This window comes from Spea bombifrons, chromosome 2, assembly GCF_027358695.1.
Source record: "Spea bombifrons isolate aSpeBom1 chromosome 2, aSpeBom1.2.pri, whole genome shotgun sequence".
NCBI lineage: Eukaryota > Metazoa > Chordata > Amphibia > Anura > Pelobatidae > Spea > Spea bombifrons.
The window spans coordinates 54,385,367-54,399,648 of NC_071088.1; the positions used below are offsets into that span (position 1 = coordinate 54,385,367).

At 39.3% G+C, this 14,282-nt stretch overlaps 1 protein-coding gene across 1 annotated transcript; it reads right to left on the minus strand.

Moving 5' to 3' along the window:
- Positions 1–2,625: 2,625 nt before the first annotated feature.
- On the minus strand, positions 2,626–13,116 carry LOC128472418 (acidic mammalian chitinase-like). The gene is made up of 11 exons (XM_053454254.1): positions 13,073–13,116; positions 12,856–12,885; positions 12,259–12,460; positions 11,988–12,044; positions 10,904–11,069; positions 9,356–9,480; positions 8,722–8,845; positions 7,944–8,129; positions 7,102–7,218; positions 6,747–6,876; positions 2,626–3,013 (listed from the first exon to the last, which is right to left on the minus strand). Exons 1-11 carry the CDS (start codon positions 13,086–13,088, stop codon positions 2,685–2,687), a joined length of 1,482 nt encoding a protein of 493 aa, XP_053310229.1. The 5' UTR covers positions 13,089–13,116; the 3' UTR covers positions 2,626–2,684.
- Positions 13,117–14,282: the final 1,166 nt, after the last annotated feature.

A 14,282-nucleotide genomic window follows, 5' to 3' on the forward strand; every position in this document is an offset into this window, starting at 1 on the left:
TTTAAAGTCCCTAAACCTCTCCTGGATGAGAAGAATGAATGTCATTAAGGCATACATCTTTCCTAAGTGGCTTTGTTGTTTGAGGACGGTTTCGGTCCCGATGTCTGAGGTGTGGCGTAAACAATTGGCCGATAAGTTTGTATGGAATGATAAAAAAACAAAGAATCTCAAGAGATATTATCCATAGTATTAAGACCAAGGGGGACAGGGTCCAAGTTACAACAACCTGATTCTAAAAAAGATGATTGATTTTGGCTTGAACAGAATATTATTGGTGAAGTGAAACTAGATACTATACTATAAAATTATCCCTTGGGGAATCTAATCACAATATGGATGAAGTTTAAAAAAAAGAACAGGAATGAAAAATCAAATCCCCACTGAAGATTTCCAGAAATTACACTGACGTATTGTCTGAAAAGCTAGCTGAGCACACCTACACACAATATACAATGTAATTCCTACCAATAGTAATAGAACAATCGGGCAGCAGAGGAGGGTTGGGGCTGGTCTCCACACTCATGTGGAGACCGAAGAAACTTCGATCCCTGTCCCTGAAGCTATATCCGACATTGCAGGGAAGAGCCTCTATGATCGCTCCTGTAGGATTGATCAAAGGGCTCGTGGGAGCTGTTGCTGGTTGCCCCGTACAAAAAAAGTATTAACTCCTAAAATGCATGTCATTCTCATGGAGCGTTGAGTTGTCTGAATGAGGGAGAGCATGAGTTAATGTGTGGATGAATTGTCTGAATGAGGGAGAGCATGAGTTAATGTGTGGATGCATTGAGAGCATGAGTTAATGTGTGAATGTATTGTCTGAATGAGGGAGAGCATGAGTTAATGTGTGGATGAATTGTCTGAATGAGGGAGAGCATGAGTTAATGTGTGGATGCATTGACAGCATGAGTTAATGTGTGGATGAATTGTCTGAATGAGGGAGAGCATGAGTTAATGTGTTGATGCATTGAGTGAATGAGGGAGAGCATGAGTTAATGTGTGGATGAATTGTCTGAATGAGGGAGAGCATGAGTTAATGTGTGGATGCATTGACAGCATGAGTTAATGTGTGGATGAATTGTCTGAATGAGGGAGAGCATGAGTTAATGTGTTGATGCATTGAGTGAATGAGGAAGAGCATGAGTTAATGTGTGGATGAATTGTCTGAATGAGGGAGAGCATGAGTTAATGTGTGGATGCATTGAGTGAATGAGGGAGAGCATGAGTTAATGTGTGGATGAGTTGTCTGAATTAAAGTGTGAATTAGTGAGTGACTATAAAAGTGTTTCATAGATGTATAATTGTGGAAGGGCAAAGATGGCACTAGCAGGAGGTTTGAGCCTTGGGGACCAAGATGGCACAGGCAGGGTGTATATGGGACAAAGATGGCACTGGTCGGACTGTTTGGGGACAAAGTTGACTTGTGCTGGGCTATTTGGGGACAAAGATTGCAAATCTTATGTGTGTAATCTGGGTGCTGGCCAGGTTCTATGTGGGCAGTGTGGACGCCAGGGCTGGCTTTGGGGTGTGCAACCTGTTATCTATGCCTGTAATTTAGGGGGTTTTAAATATACCTTTAATGCCGTGTTTTTATGTGAATTCCAATTGATCTTTACCTGCAAAGCTGGGTTTTTGTGTTATTCTGTAGATCCATATCTGCTATACTATGTTTCCATACATTATTTATGTGTACCTGCAAATACAGGGTTAATATGTCTTATGCAGTTGATCTATACCTGCGATGCTACGTTTCATATATTATTATTGTATACCTGCAAATACAGGATTTGTATGTCTGATTCTGTTTATTTGATATATACCTTCAGTGCTGAGATCACAAGTGAATTTCAATTGATCTGGGTTTGTGTGTTGTACCCCTATATGCCACTCTGCCCCAGATATGTCTTTTAACCCCCTACTTGCCACTCTGCCCCAGATATGCCTTATACACCCCTATATGCCAGTCTGCCTCCCTGATATGCCTTTTAACCCCCTATATTCCACTCTGCCTCCCTGATATGCCTTTTAACCCCCTATATGTCACCTAGCCTCCGGAAAACCATTGAACCCTCCAAGATACTCTTACCGCCCCTCCCCCGATTTACCAGTGCATCCCTTTACTTATGACCTGTGCTTCAGACTTCCTGGTGTCTACTGGGGCAGCCAGTGGAGGTCTGTGCGATGCAGACCTCCGCTACTGCTAGCCAGTACTTCCGCCGGGGCTTCTATGACTGAGCGCCGGCATAACATGACCTTCTGGTGCTCCACCATAGAAGCCCCGGCGGAAGTGCCGGCAGCAGGAGGTTGTCTGCGTGCATCGCACAGCCACTGGCTGCAAAGAGAAAGATCCGGGTTCCGTGCAGCGCTGCGGGGGTTCTGGATCTTATTCTTGTAGTCAGACTTCTAACCTTGAATATATAAAGGGGTATTTTTCAGAGCATTTGCTATAATCGAGCAAATACGGTATTAAATAAATTAGTTCCAGTACAGGTCCCTGAGGTAGCCCTCTAGTAACAAGACATTTCTTTGAATATTTGCTACTAGAAAGATTGCACACTTCACTAAAATACTTTCCAGGAAAGAGAAGCTTTTACCATAATACCATAATCAGAAACTGCTGAGAAAATATTGCATTAGATGTCTGAATTTATTTAGCACCCTTTTCAGTCAGGGGGACAGATAATTCATCATGGCCAGTTGCAGCATTTACAGTTTTCATCAAACACCAGCCCAGCTCCACACTGTTGGGAATAGGTGTGGCCTCCAGCACACACATAAAACCTGTTTGGATTGACAGGGTTTACATACATCCCATCATTTCTACTTGCACAATAGTTGGGATCGACTTCATTGACTGGTGGTGGTAGAGTGGTGATTGGTGGTGGTAGAGTGGTGATTGGTGGTGGTAGAGTGGTAACTGGAGGTGGAGTTGTAATTGGAGGAGTTGTGATTGGTGGAAGAGGTGTTGAGCCATCTCCTGGGCCACAGGTTTCTCCTGGACAGTTGGTGACTAAACCTAAAATGAAAAAAGGTGTTTATTACTATTCACATTCAAAGTATTGATCTGTTATAGGTTTTATTTGCGTGAATATTAAGACATAAAGAACAAAGTTAGGGGTCTTTCTATTCTTGTAAAACAGTCTATAATTTAGCAACTGCATTGATAAAACATGTTTATTTGTATTCAAGAGGTTGTTAAACTTTCACTTAATGAGGGCTACTTATGATTATTGAAAGATTTAAAATGCTGCCATAACATGCATTGAAAAATTACATTTTAAGTTTTAGGGATATATTTTAAAACTAAGGATACACATTAAAACATCTGTTCTATCATATTAGCATTGTAGTTCCTTTTTTTTTTTTCTAATGGTAATCTGTGCTAAAATAGATACGTACACCCTCATTCTCCAGACATGGAGCACGTCAATATAGGTGAGCTACCAATATCTTGCAAATTACCAGTTGAAGAAACCAGTTCTATGACTTCTAGCTGAAGGCACACATGTAACCATAAAACAATTACACCTCTTAATTATTGGACAGAACAGATTGAATATTGAGCACATGTTAATTAAGCTTTACCTGAAAACCTCACTTGAGGTTTAAATACAATCTATATATATATATATATATATATATATATATATATATATATGGTGTTGCAAGCATATAAAATCATAATAAGTAACTTCTGCCACCATTTAGACTATTACTTTAGACAATAATTTTCCTCTCTTTCTCAGGTCTGAAGTAATACCTGAGGAAGAGTAATTTAAAAGCTTTTCTTTTAAGTATTATGTTAATCCAATAAAAAAGTAGACAACCTCTGCTTCCAGGACTTCCGCCGGTGCTTCCGGGACATCTGCCGGTGCTTCACCAGGGAGTCTGGGGGTGCATTGGTAAGTCGGGAGGGCAGAGTGGCACTTCTAGGGGGCATATCAGGGGCAGATATCTAAGTAAGGTGCGTTATGAATTAAGAGGGGGACCTTAAAATGGTTTTCTGTTTGTATATAATATATGCTGACTAACTGTATAACAGATACCAAAAATGTTAAAGGGAGCGGCCTATATTCAAGCCAATACGGTGTATATATATATATATATAAATATATATATATATATAGTTTTGTCAGTGGCATGATTTAGTGGTGGAACTTATTAGTGCCCCCCAGTTTTGACTGAGGTATCTTATGTGCCCCCTATATATTGTCCCTAGAGTTGCCACTGCTTAAATATTTCAAATCATCAAGCTGATTTTAATATTAGAAAGAGATAACCAGAGTAAGCACAAAATGCCGTTTTTAAAGGATGAATTCATTTACAGAAGGAAACTAGCCAACCCTTAACATGTGTTATATAATTGGGTTCAGTTTTACTTGACATACCCAGGCATCATTATTGCCAGCCCTGTTAAATCTAAAGATACGTTTAACCGATCTTGCAAAGGCAATAAAAAAAAAACAGAGCAAGTCATTGACATCTATCGGTCTGGAGCAGTTTCTTAGGCTCTGGGACTCCAGTGAACCATCGTGACAGCCATTATGTACAAATGGAGAAAACTTGGAAAGGGTTAAATCTTCCCAGGAGTGGCTGGCCTACCAAAATTTCTCCAAGAATGCATCAATGACTCCAGAAGGTCACAAAAGAACCCAGACTAACAACTGATGACCTCCAAGACCTTTTAGGATAATATTTTGTGGACTGTGGCGATAAAAGCTTTTTTGGAATACATAGATCCGTCAGGGCCGAGCCTAGGGTCACTGACACCTGGGTGCAAAAAAATGTATGGTACCGCCCCACAGGTGGGTGTGGCAATATTGATTACTTGTCCCCTTAACAAACATAATCCCTCTAACCACACCCATTTTCTACTCCAACTCTTTGGGCCCCCGTCTTCACCATGTAACATGTCACTCACTTCCCACAGTGCCAGCTTTGTCCCCAAACAGCTTGTCAGTGCCATTTTGGGCCCAAACAGGTCGTCAGTGATACCTCTAAATAGCATTACACTAAATGTGTCGATGACATTCGTCAGTCTGACTTTAAAGAAATATTATATTAGTACTGCAGGGGTAAAAAATAATAGTAAGACTTCCCCAAAACCCAGTGATTTATTCACATTTTGGCACTGAGGGTGGTACAGCATAGCTCCCATCAATATATACTGAGTCTGACAGTGGTACAGTATACCTCCCATCGAGATATGTATATGTATATATATATATATATATATATATATATATATATACTGAGCCTGACAATGGGATACCACAACTTCCATCACCACAACAACAACAGTATAAGTCCTATCATCATATAGTGATCCTGACACTAAGGGGGGTACAGTGTATCTCTTATCATTGTAGCAAGATAGACACAGACGGTGGTACAGCATATCTCCCATTATTATATATTGTGCCAGATATTAACATTGATACACCCTAGCTTCCATCACTATAAACTGAGCCAGACACTGACGGTGGTACAGCCTGACACAAGATCACATCAGTATATTAATATCACTTTTTAAATTTATGTGCTGGGCCATTGGTTCAAGCTTTCCTAGTTTTTACACCAAGTAGCTGTATTCTGTCCGATAATGATACATTATTAAGGACCAGCTAGAAGAAACTATGAAAGGTTGTACCATCAAGATGCACAATTAAGAATATGAGCATTTATTCATCATAGATCATAGATAGAACAAATATATATTTTTTTAGTGTTTTAACAAAATAAATAAATAAAATAAACAAAATATAAGAAAACTACCGAAGTGAAAAATGCGCATTAGTATTCATGGTCACACACCCAACACCAGCCATAACACTCAGATTGCACCCACAGGACTTGCCCCAGCACCCAGTTTGTACTCACAGTACTTGACCCAGCACTCAGCTTGCACTCACAGGACATGCCACAGCATCCTGTTTGCATCCTGACTTGCATGCATAGTACCCAGATTCCACTCATAGAGTACCCCTCTTCCCTTCTCACTATCTGCCCCTTCTCCCCCTTCTCTGCCCTTCTCACTATCTACCCCCTCTCCATCCCCCCTTCTCACCATCTACCCATTACCCCCACTTTTTAATTCACTGAACCTGCTGAAGTCCTGTGGAGGGAGCACAAGACCTCCTTCTTGCTACGCTGCCGCGGTGGCTCAGAAGAAACAAAATTAATGTATTTGAGTGGCCTAGTCAAAGTCCTGACGTCAGTACATTTGAAATGCTGTGGCATGACCTTAACAAGGCAAACTATGCCTCCAATGTGCCTGAATTAAAACACTTCTGCCATGAAGAGTAGGCCAAAGTTCCTACATAGCTATGTAAAAGACTCCATCGCCAGTTATCTCAAACATTTGGTTGTAGATGTTGACCCTATGTGTAGCACAACCAGTTATTAGGCTTAGGGGACAATTACTTTTTTACATTGGTTTTGATTAACAGTTTGTCATCAAAAAACATAATCATCATTTAAAAGCTGGATTTTGTGTTTACTTATGTTGTCTTTGAGTTGTGTTACAATTAGTTAACAGAAACATTTAAATGTGACAAATAAGCAAAAACAGAAGAAATTGGCAAGAGGCAACTCATTTTTCACAATACTGTAACATAACAATTTGACTTACAGATACAAGAACAGGCTTACAATCTAAAAGATGGATTTGTCTTATGCTAACTCTGCTTATTACAGACAGGGGTCAGAAACTGAACTGGTATGCCATGTTGGCTACCAAAGCATCATACCTTCAAGTAAGGATTTCAGGTGGCTGATCAAAGGATATTTCCCTTCACCACAGAAAGATCCTATAAAATCATCAAGATCTATGGCCCAAACCATAGCTCCCCCAAAACCGCTTTCCTTCAGAAACTTCACCTGAGGAAGGACATAGCAGACAATCAATGACATATGTTCAGATGCTTTTCAGGGACCACCATTTTCCAAATCAAAATACTCTTATACAGTGTGCCCTAGGTGTATTAAGTGCCCCGCTTGGAGTACTTAAAAAGGTTAATACAAGTTAATATTACTTGGTAGAAAACAGAACAGTCAAGGTACTTTGCACAGGAAAAAATCTATACAGTCTGGCTGCATGCTTACTTTGCATTCATAACTCTGTTTGCTATCAAATCCAACCCACTCATTATCTTTACAGGCGTATGGCACCTTCTGGTCTTCGATCCATTTGACGGTGGCTCCATTGAGCCAGGAACAGATCTAATGAGACAGATAGAAGCACTTTGCTGTTTACATGATTGCATGACTAATATTAACAAGACACCTGAATGCAGTATAAGTATGGTCACCCTTCTTGCACTATTCATTGAACCATGAGAGCCCAGCAAGGCCACATAGTGAGAAGGAGCCAACAATCTTACTAAAATGACAGTCTATCCTGGTAATGCTGTATATAAATGCCAACAATCAAATACATACATATAATATGTTTCAGAATACATAACGTTTTTTTCACAAAAGGGAAAGTTGGTGGAAAAGCTGTGGTTCCAACTTCCTCATTTTAGTATTCTTTATGAAAGGCCATACCTGGCATGTTTCTCCAGCAAAAAGGACGTACATGGCCCTGTACAGTGCATAACCTAATGAGTGAAGAGACTTTGGAGAAGTCTCACTGATTTAATACGGGTCAGCCAAGCTTTTCCTGCGGTAGAAGTTCTATGTGACTGGACCCTCATAGTGTATAGTGAAATCAAGGCGTTAAAAAACAACTCTACCTTCAGTGGATACACTTAATTACAGAAATCAATAACTTCAGGGAATGAGCAGTGCCATTTTTACAAAATAGTTTTCACATATGTTGCATACTGTGTGACAGGAAGTTGGCTACTGCTGCAGAGTTCAGTATAATGGGAAAGTCTTGTTTGGGACAGCCTTGCAAATTTAGCAAGGGAAGTCTACTCTCTGCTCTGCTGGGGGATCCTTACTTCATAGTAAGCCCAAAAGCCTGCCTCTCGGGTGTATTGCCCGGAAGAACCTGGTCCAGACACAGGGATCCCAACATCACAGTTGCTGGGGTTTGGGTTCTTGAAAGTTCTTCCATAAGTAGGAAATCCAATCAGAAGTTTCTCTGCAGGGACCCCATTTTCCTTCCAGTAATTCATTGCAAATCTCTGAGAGAACATGAGACAAAAACATGTACACCACTGGGCAAGAAGCAGAGACCAATGTTTACCAGTCCCATGAATACCACATTTTATATTTATTAATGAAGTAAAAGAATTGTCCATTTGCTGGAAATATTGATAAATGCATACTATTTTTGATAATTTCCAGGAGTATTAGCTACTAAGCTTCATGGTAACTGAAGCTGGTCTAATTGTTAGGTATTAACTCAATTAGTAAAAATATTTAACATACATACTAGCTAACTTCATAAAATTGAAGAAATCACTCTTTTAAGTTTGGATAAGTATAATTACAAAGTCACAATTTAATTTATGGACATTGGAATAACTAAACACAAAAATATAAACTGAAGGTTTCCTGGTGTAATGGCAGACAATAGCGTACTACTATATCACATACTGCAGTTCTTATATATTATCCTAATTGTCTGAAGACATTGAGCAGGTAATGAGGTTTTGAAACATCACCAGACGGACTAAAATTGATGTAGTTAGACATACCACTGAAAGGGCAGTAATTTAGCAATTTGTCTGTGGGATTTGATTGTGCATGTATAGAACAATGATGGATTCTTACAATGTTGAAGTATTTAAAGTCTCCCTCATCCTTGGATCCTTGGCACAGTGGGCTGTTATGTCCAGTAAAAGTGTCCCATCCGCCATGGAAATCATAAGTCATTACACTGATAAAATCCAATGTCCTGATTGGGTGTAAAACAAGGTGATCATACATTAGCCCTAACAAACAATTATAAGCTGTTAAATAAGCATTCTTCAGAATCTCTTCAGGGTCAGTAGAGAATATCTCATATGGGGGCATGGTTCAAAATATATTAAAACATACACAATAATATAGTAATTTAGCTTAAACGTTCTACCATACTCATAATTCAGAATAAGGCAAAACACCCAATTTTCAATTGTGCCTCAAAAAAGGCATTACGTGATTCTTGACTCTCACTGGAGAAACTAATGATTTCCTTATCGCCTGTTTTATTCCTGCATATTCCTATTTGCTAAAATAAAAATAATCCAGCCCATACTTAAGGGCATCAATTAAATATGATGGTATCACCTCTGTAGGTAGTGAATTCCACATCCTGTATTTATTGTTCTTACTGTAAATAACCCTTTTCACTGTTTCAGGTGAAAATTGGATTGATGGATTGATTGATTCAATTATTTTCTTTAATTTTATTTACACTACTCACCTTCCAATCTTTGCAATCTCATAACCAGCATCAATGGTTGCCTTTCCTGCTGATACAGCTGCAGTCATCAGGAGACGGGGATGGTGTGTAGTTGCTGCTTCTGTTTTGAAAGCTTCAAGCATTTCCTGTCAGATCAAGGTAAAATAAGCCATGCACACAAATATTTTATGATATGCTCTGTGCCTACATTCACTCTTATTCATTCTCCTTCACTCTCTCTCACGCCGAAAATTCAGAGCTTTTTGCTGGAGGATCGGGGAGAGGACGTCACTGCAAGCATCACCATTTTGGCTGAAGGTCAGCACAGGTTATGTCCATGGAGATGCAGAGGAAGATAGAAGTTAGCAGGTTAAAGATAGATGTGAAGAAAAAAGAAATGAGGAAGCGGAAGTGGTCAGCAGAAGTGGTCGACAGAGAAATTAGGGAAACATTTAGAGAGAGAAAGAGTGAACAATAATGAGAGTATGAGAAAGTGAGAGTATAAAAAAGCGTAAGTGAATGTAGGTCATCAGGGCTTTGTACGAATCCCTGAATTAACCAAAATGTTGTAAATTTGTAATTCGTAAGAATCGGAATTTAAGATAGACACACTTAAACAAATTTACACATGGTAACACAAATACACATGCTAACACACTTACTCATAAAAACACTCTCAATTCTTATGCACACACTGCCTCTCACACTTACTTATATATACACATCCATGGTAACACTAGGGTAACACACGTCTGAGTGAGGGAGGTCTAAGCCAATCAGGAGATACTTCTCAACTCTCCTGATTACTTGAGAGTCCCTCCTTCACACCAACTCAGAGTAAGCTTCTGCCAGCACCAGGTATGTGGGTTGGACTCTGTGTGTGTGACTGTATTTGTCTATTTGTGCAACTGTGTGTGTAATGTCTGGCAATAGAGGAGTTAATTCTCTAAATCTACTCATGCCTGGTATTAGATTGGTTAACATTCTATATCTACTCATGTCTGTAATGAGTGTATGTATATTATTAAATCTGAAATCAACATGGTTTCCAAGACTTCTTAATAATTAATATATAATAGTATATGTGAATCAGAGTGTATGTGAGATATATATATATATATATATATATATATATATAATATAATATATATATATATATATATTTATCTATATTATATAAAATATATTTTATGTGTATGTGACGGTGTGCATATGTGAATCAGTGCATCTGCTACATAGTGTGTCCCTAAATGGCAGAAAAAAATTTGGTCACCCTAGGTAACACACAAACTTATGCTAACCCACTCCACTCCATCTCATATCACTTACACATACATGCTCACACACATACACATTGTTTACAAAAATGCACATTCGTGTTCATACATACAAAAGCGTTCACATACACATTCATGCTCACATACACTTATACATATGCATTCATGCTCACATTCATACATACAAACACACATACTTCCTCTCTACTCCTCCGCTCTAATCCCACTGTATCTATCACAAAAATAATATGGGAGGGCTATTAGTGACCACTAAAATTTCACAACTGCCCACCTCTGTTAGGACAGTAAATCGCTGCTTGTCTTCAGGAGGGCTTCCTCGTGAACCAGGATATTCAAAGTCCAGGTCAATGCCATCAAAATCATACTTCCGTAAATATTCAATAACAGAATCAATGAATATCTTACGATTGCCAGCACTTGCAACCATCGCTGTAAACCTGGAGAAGATAGGAATGATGTGGCAGTAGAGCAGGTTCAAAGGTTTTAGTCTTATTAGAATTAAACCTGCAGCTATGTTTTAGTCATCCTTGACTCAAACCTCTCCTTCCTCCCTCACATTCAGTACCTTGCCAGATCACCCTGCCGCTTGCACCTAAAAAATATCTCTTGCATCCACCCATTCCTCATCCAAGAATCCACAAAAATTCTGGTTCATTCACTTATTTCTCATCTTGACTACTGCAACATTCTTCTGGTTGGCATTCCACTGTCTTGACTCTATCTTCTGCAGTCTGTCTTAAATGATGCTGCTAGGCTTCTCTTCCTTGCATGCCGCTCCTCTTCTGCTTCCCCTCTTTGTAAAATCCTCCACTGGCTCCCTATTACCTTTAGAATTAAATATAAGGCCCTCCATAACACTGCTCCGCCATACATTTCTGCACTCATAAACAAATACTCCCCTACTCAATATTTACATTCTTCCCATGGGCTCCTCCTCACTTATCACCTCTTCATTTTCCCATCTACAAGATTTCACTCGTGCTACCCCATATCTCTAGAGCTTACTTCCACAGAACCTTCAGCTATCACGCTCCCTCTCAACATTCAAGAAAAATCTCAAAACCCACTTCTTCAGAGAAGCATACCACCTTAGTTGCTAGGACTTTCCTGTCGTTGACAACCACCACACTACCTCACATCTTTCTCTGTTTCTAATGTTTGTATTCAGCCCATTCTCTCAAGCTTGTAAACTTGCAAGCAGGGCTCTCTCCAACTAATGTATCAGTTTGTCTTAGTCTGTCAATTCTAGTCTTGTCATACCCCTTGAATATATGTATTGTAAGAAGCGCTGCGTAAATTTGTGGCGCTATAAAAAAAAAGATAATAATATGCTTGAAATTGAATGCTGAGCTTACTTAGCTGTTCCAAAATTCCAGCCACCGATGGCCAACAATGTTACTAATTTTGAATTCCTAGAAAAAAAGGGGGAAAAAAACACCATTGTATGACTAATATGTTAGACAGTGTTTGTGAATGAACACGAATGATGTTCATTTAGGCTAAACAGCATTTGACAATCGTGCAGCATAAATTATATATATATATATATATATATATATATATATCTGTAGTAAAGTGATCACTGCAATATCTATAGGCGGCTACTGCATATTAATCTCAACTGACTGTTTTTTCAAGGCATTGTACTGCTGATACAGCACATCATCATTCCACTCATAAGGCGCAATCTTGTGGTCATTCATAGTGGCGAAGGCATATATGAGGTGAGTGCACAGCTGCGGGTCAATGTTCCCTGGCATGTACTTGGCAGGTTCTGGTCGGTACTGGGACCAGTTAGTGAAATAGCAGACCAGCTTGTAGGCAGATCCTAAATGTAACAAAAAGGTTAGACATTAGGAGAACTGTCTCTTCATCATTCATCTAATCCCTTTCTTCTGACTACATCTCTGATCCCATGTCAACCTCCTTTTCCAGTTATCCTTTTGTTCACTATCACAGATCTTACAGTATATTTAAAGCTTAATAAAACACAAAACATGTTAGTGCTTCAATATACCTGGTATTATGATATATAATATACAGATACATTTTAAATGGCAGTAGGAGTGCCAAAGAAACACAGAAAGAAGCTAATTTATGATGGTCTTTTTATTGCTTATGGATAAGCAGAAGACCGCAACAATAGAAATTTTCTTCCCTCACTCTGTTCACCAGTAAATTAATTTCTTCCTTTCGTTGTCTCTCCCTACCGTTGTTTCTTACCAAGCTGTAGATTCAGCAGCAGGAACAAACCTGTGGAGAAAATGATAATTACACACACTTCCCATAAACATTCAGATGCCCAAAAATACCACGGGATTGAACTCCAATTCTATTTCACCCAACCATTACTGTATCCCCCTGCAGTCAATTTGTCTATTCTACTTTGTCTCAGTATTTTTAAGAAGATTTCAAATGTCAGAAGGCATATTATAATCACCCGCCCAGAGCAACATCTTTTCTATATCGTTGATTCAGCACTGAAGGGAGATTTTAGGTTGCTCTTTATATAGAGAATCATACCAGTATCAGTGTGTGAGCAGCACAGCAGTGTGATGAGAGATAAACTTTTAGTCACATTATATCTTGGCAAGGTAAGAGCAGCAGCTGTAGCCAGATAGTAAAGCTTGGCAACAGGAAAACAACTAGGTCTGGGATAGGGATAAGGCCGCTACCGTTCTATGGTCACAAAGAGCTGTTTGGAACAGGGAACTTTGTTTGAGGTATACCTAAAAAAAGAATCTGGCCAAGAGAGGAATAAATGTGGGCTCTAATGAAAACAACATATTTTTTTACCAACACATTGAAAACATAACCACACACTATAAATTTTTTCTGTATGTGAAAAATGCAGGGGTGGTAAAAGGCCACCAGACAGGCCAGAAGGCTTGTTTTTCCCTTCAGAAATCTTGTGGTGCTACAACAACCACAAGAGATTCTGGGTAGGCATACGGAAATAAAGTTAACAATGATATCCTTTTACTTCTATATCCACTTTATATATGGATCCCTGGAGAGCAAATGTCTGCTGTAATACAGATTTTAGCCAAAGCTCTGGAAAGAGCTGCAGTAGCCAGATCATGGACAGCTGTTTCGTCCTTCAAGGGACTCATCAGCATGAGGTTGTGATACTGGCTTAATACTTGAGGCTTAGAGAAGCACAAGAAATAAACATAACAAAAGTTATGGTGGGGTAAAGGTAAGGGAAAACCCTTCAGTTGAAAGTTAAGTGAGTAGAAGAAGCATTATGAAACACTAACCAGAGAAGCAAGAAGGCTTGTCTTTCCCTCAGAAATCTCTGGGTGAGGTGTGCTCTTGGCAGGGAAGTTTGGCCTTGAGGGGATGAAGGAGCAGCCCCAGCCACTTTCTCCTGGGGAGGCGATTGATTTAGGAGTGGGGCCCTGTCAGGCCACTCCTGGATAAATACACACTGATCTCGGTATTTATTGCTAAATGCCACTTGTCCATCTAAGAAGCTAAGGATCGTGTAACTAGTTTGTATGAAGTCTCATGCATTATAGGAATTAACCAGACAAATTAAGAACAGTCATGCACCACCACAGAATCAAAAAAGAGCTATCAATCTGTCAACCCTTTTTATGTATGAAGGCTTCCTGTGTTGAGTCAAATTAAGACACAGGCTCCAATCC

Coding starts and splice junctions, on each gene's coding strand:
- LOC128472418 (XM_053454254.1), bottom strand. Junction 12,461..12,855: donor GCTGCTGAATCTACAGCTTG/GTAAGAAACAAC, acceptor TGTTACATTTAG/GATCTGCCTACAAGCTGGTC. Junction 8,130..8,721: donor ACTTTAAATACTTCAACATT/GTAAGAATCCAT, acceptor ATGTTCTCTCAG/AGATTTGCAATGAATTACTG.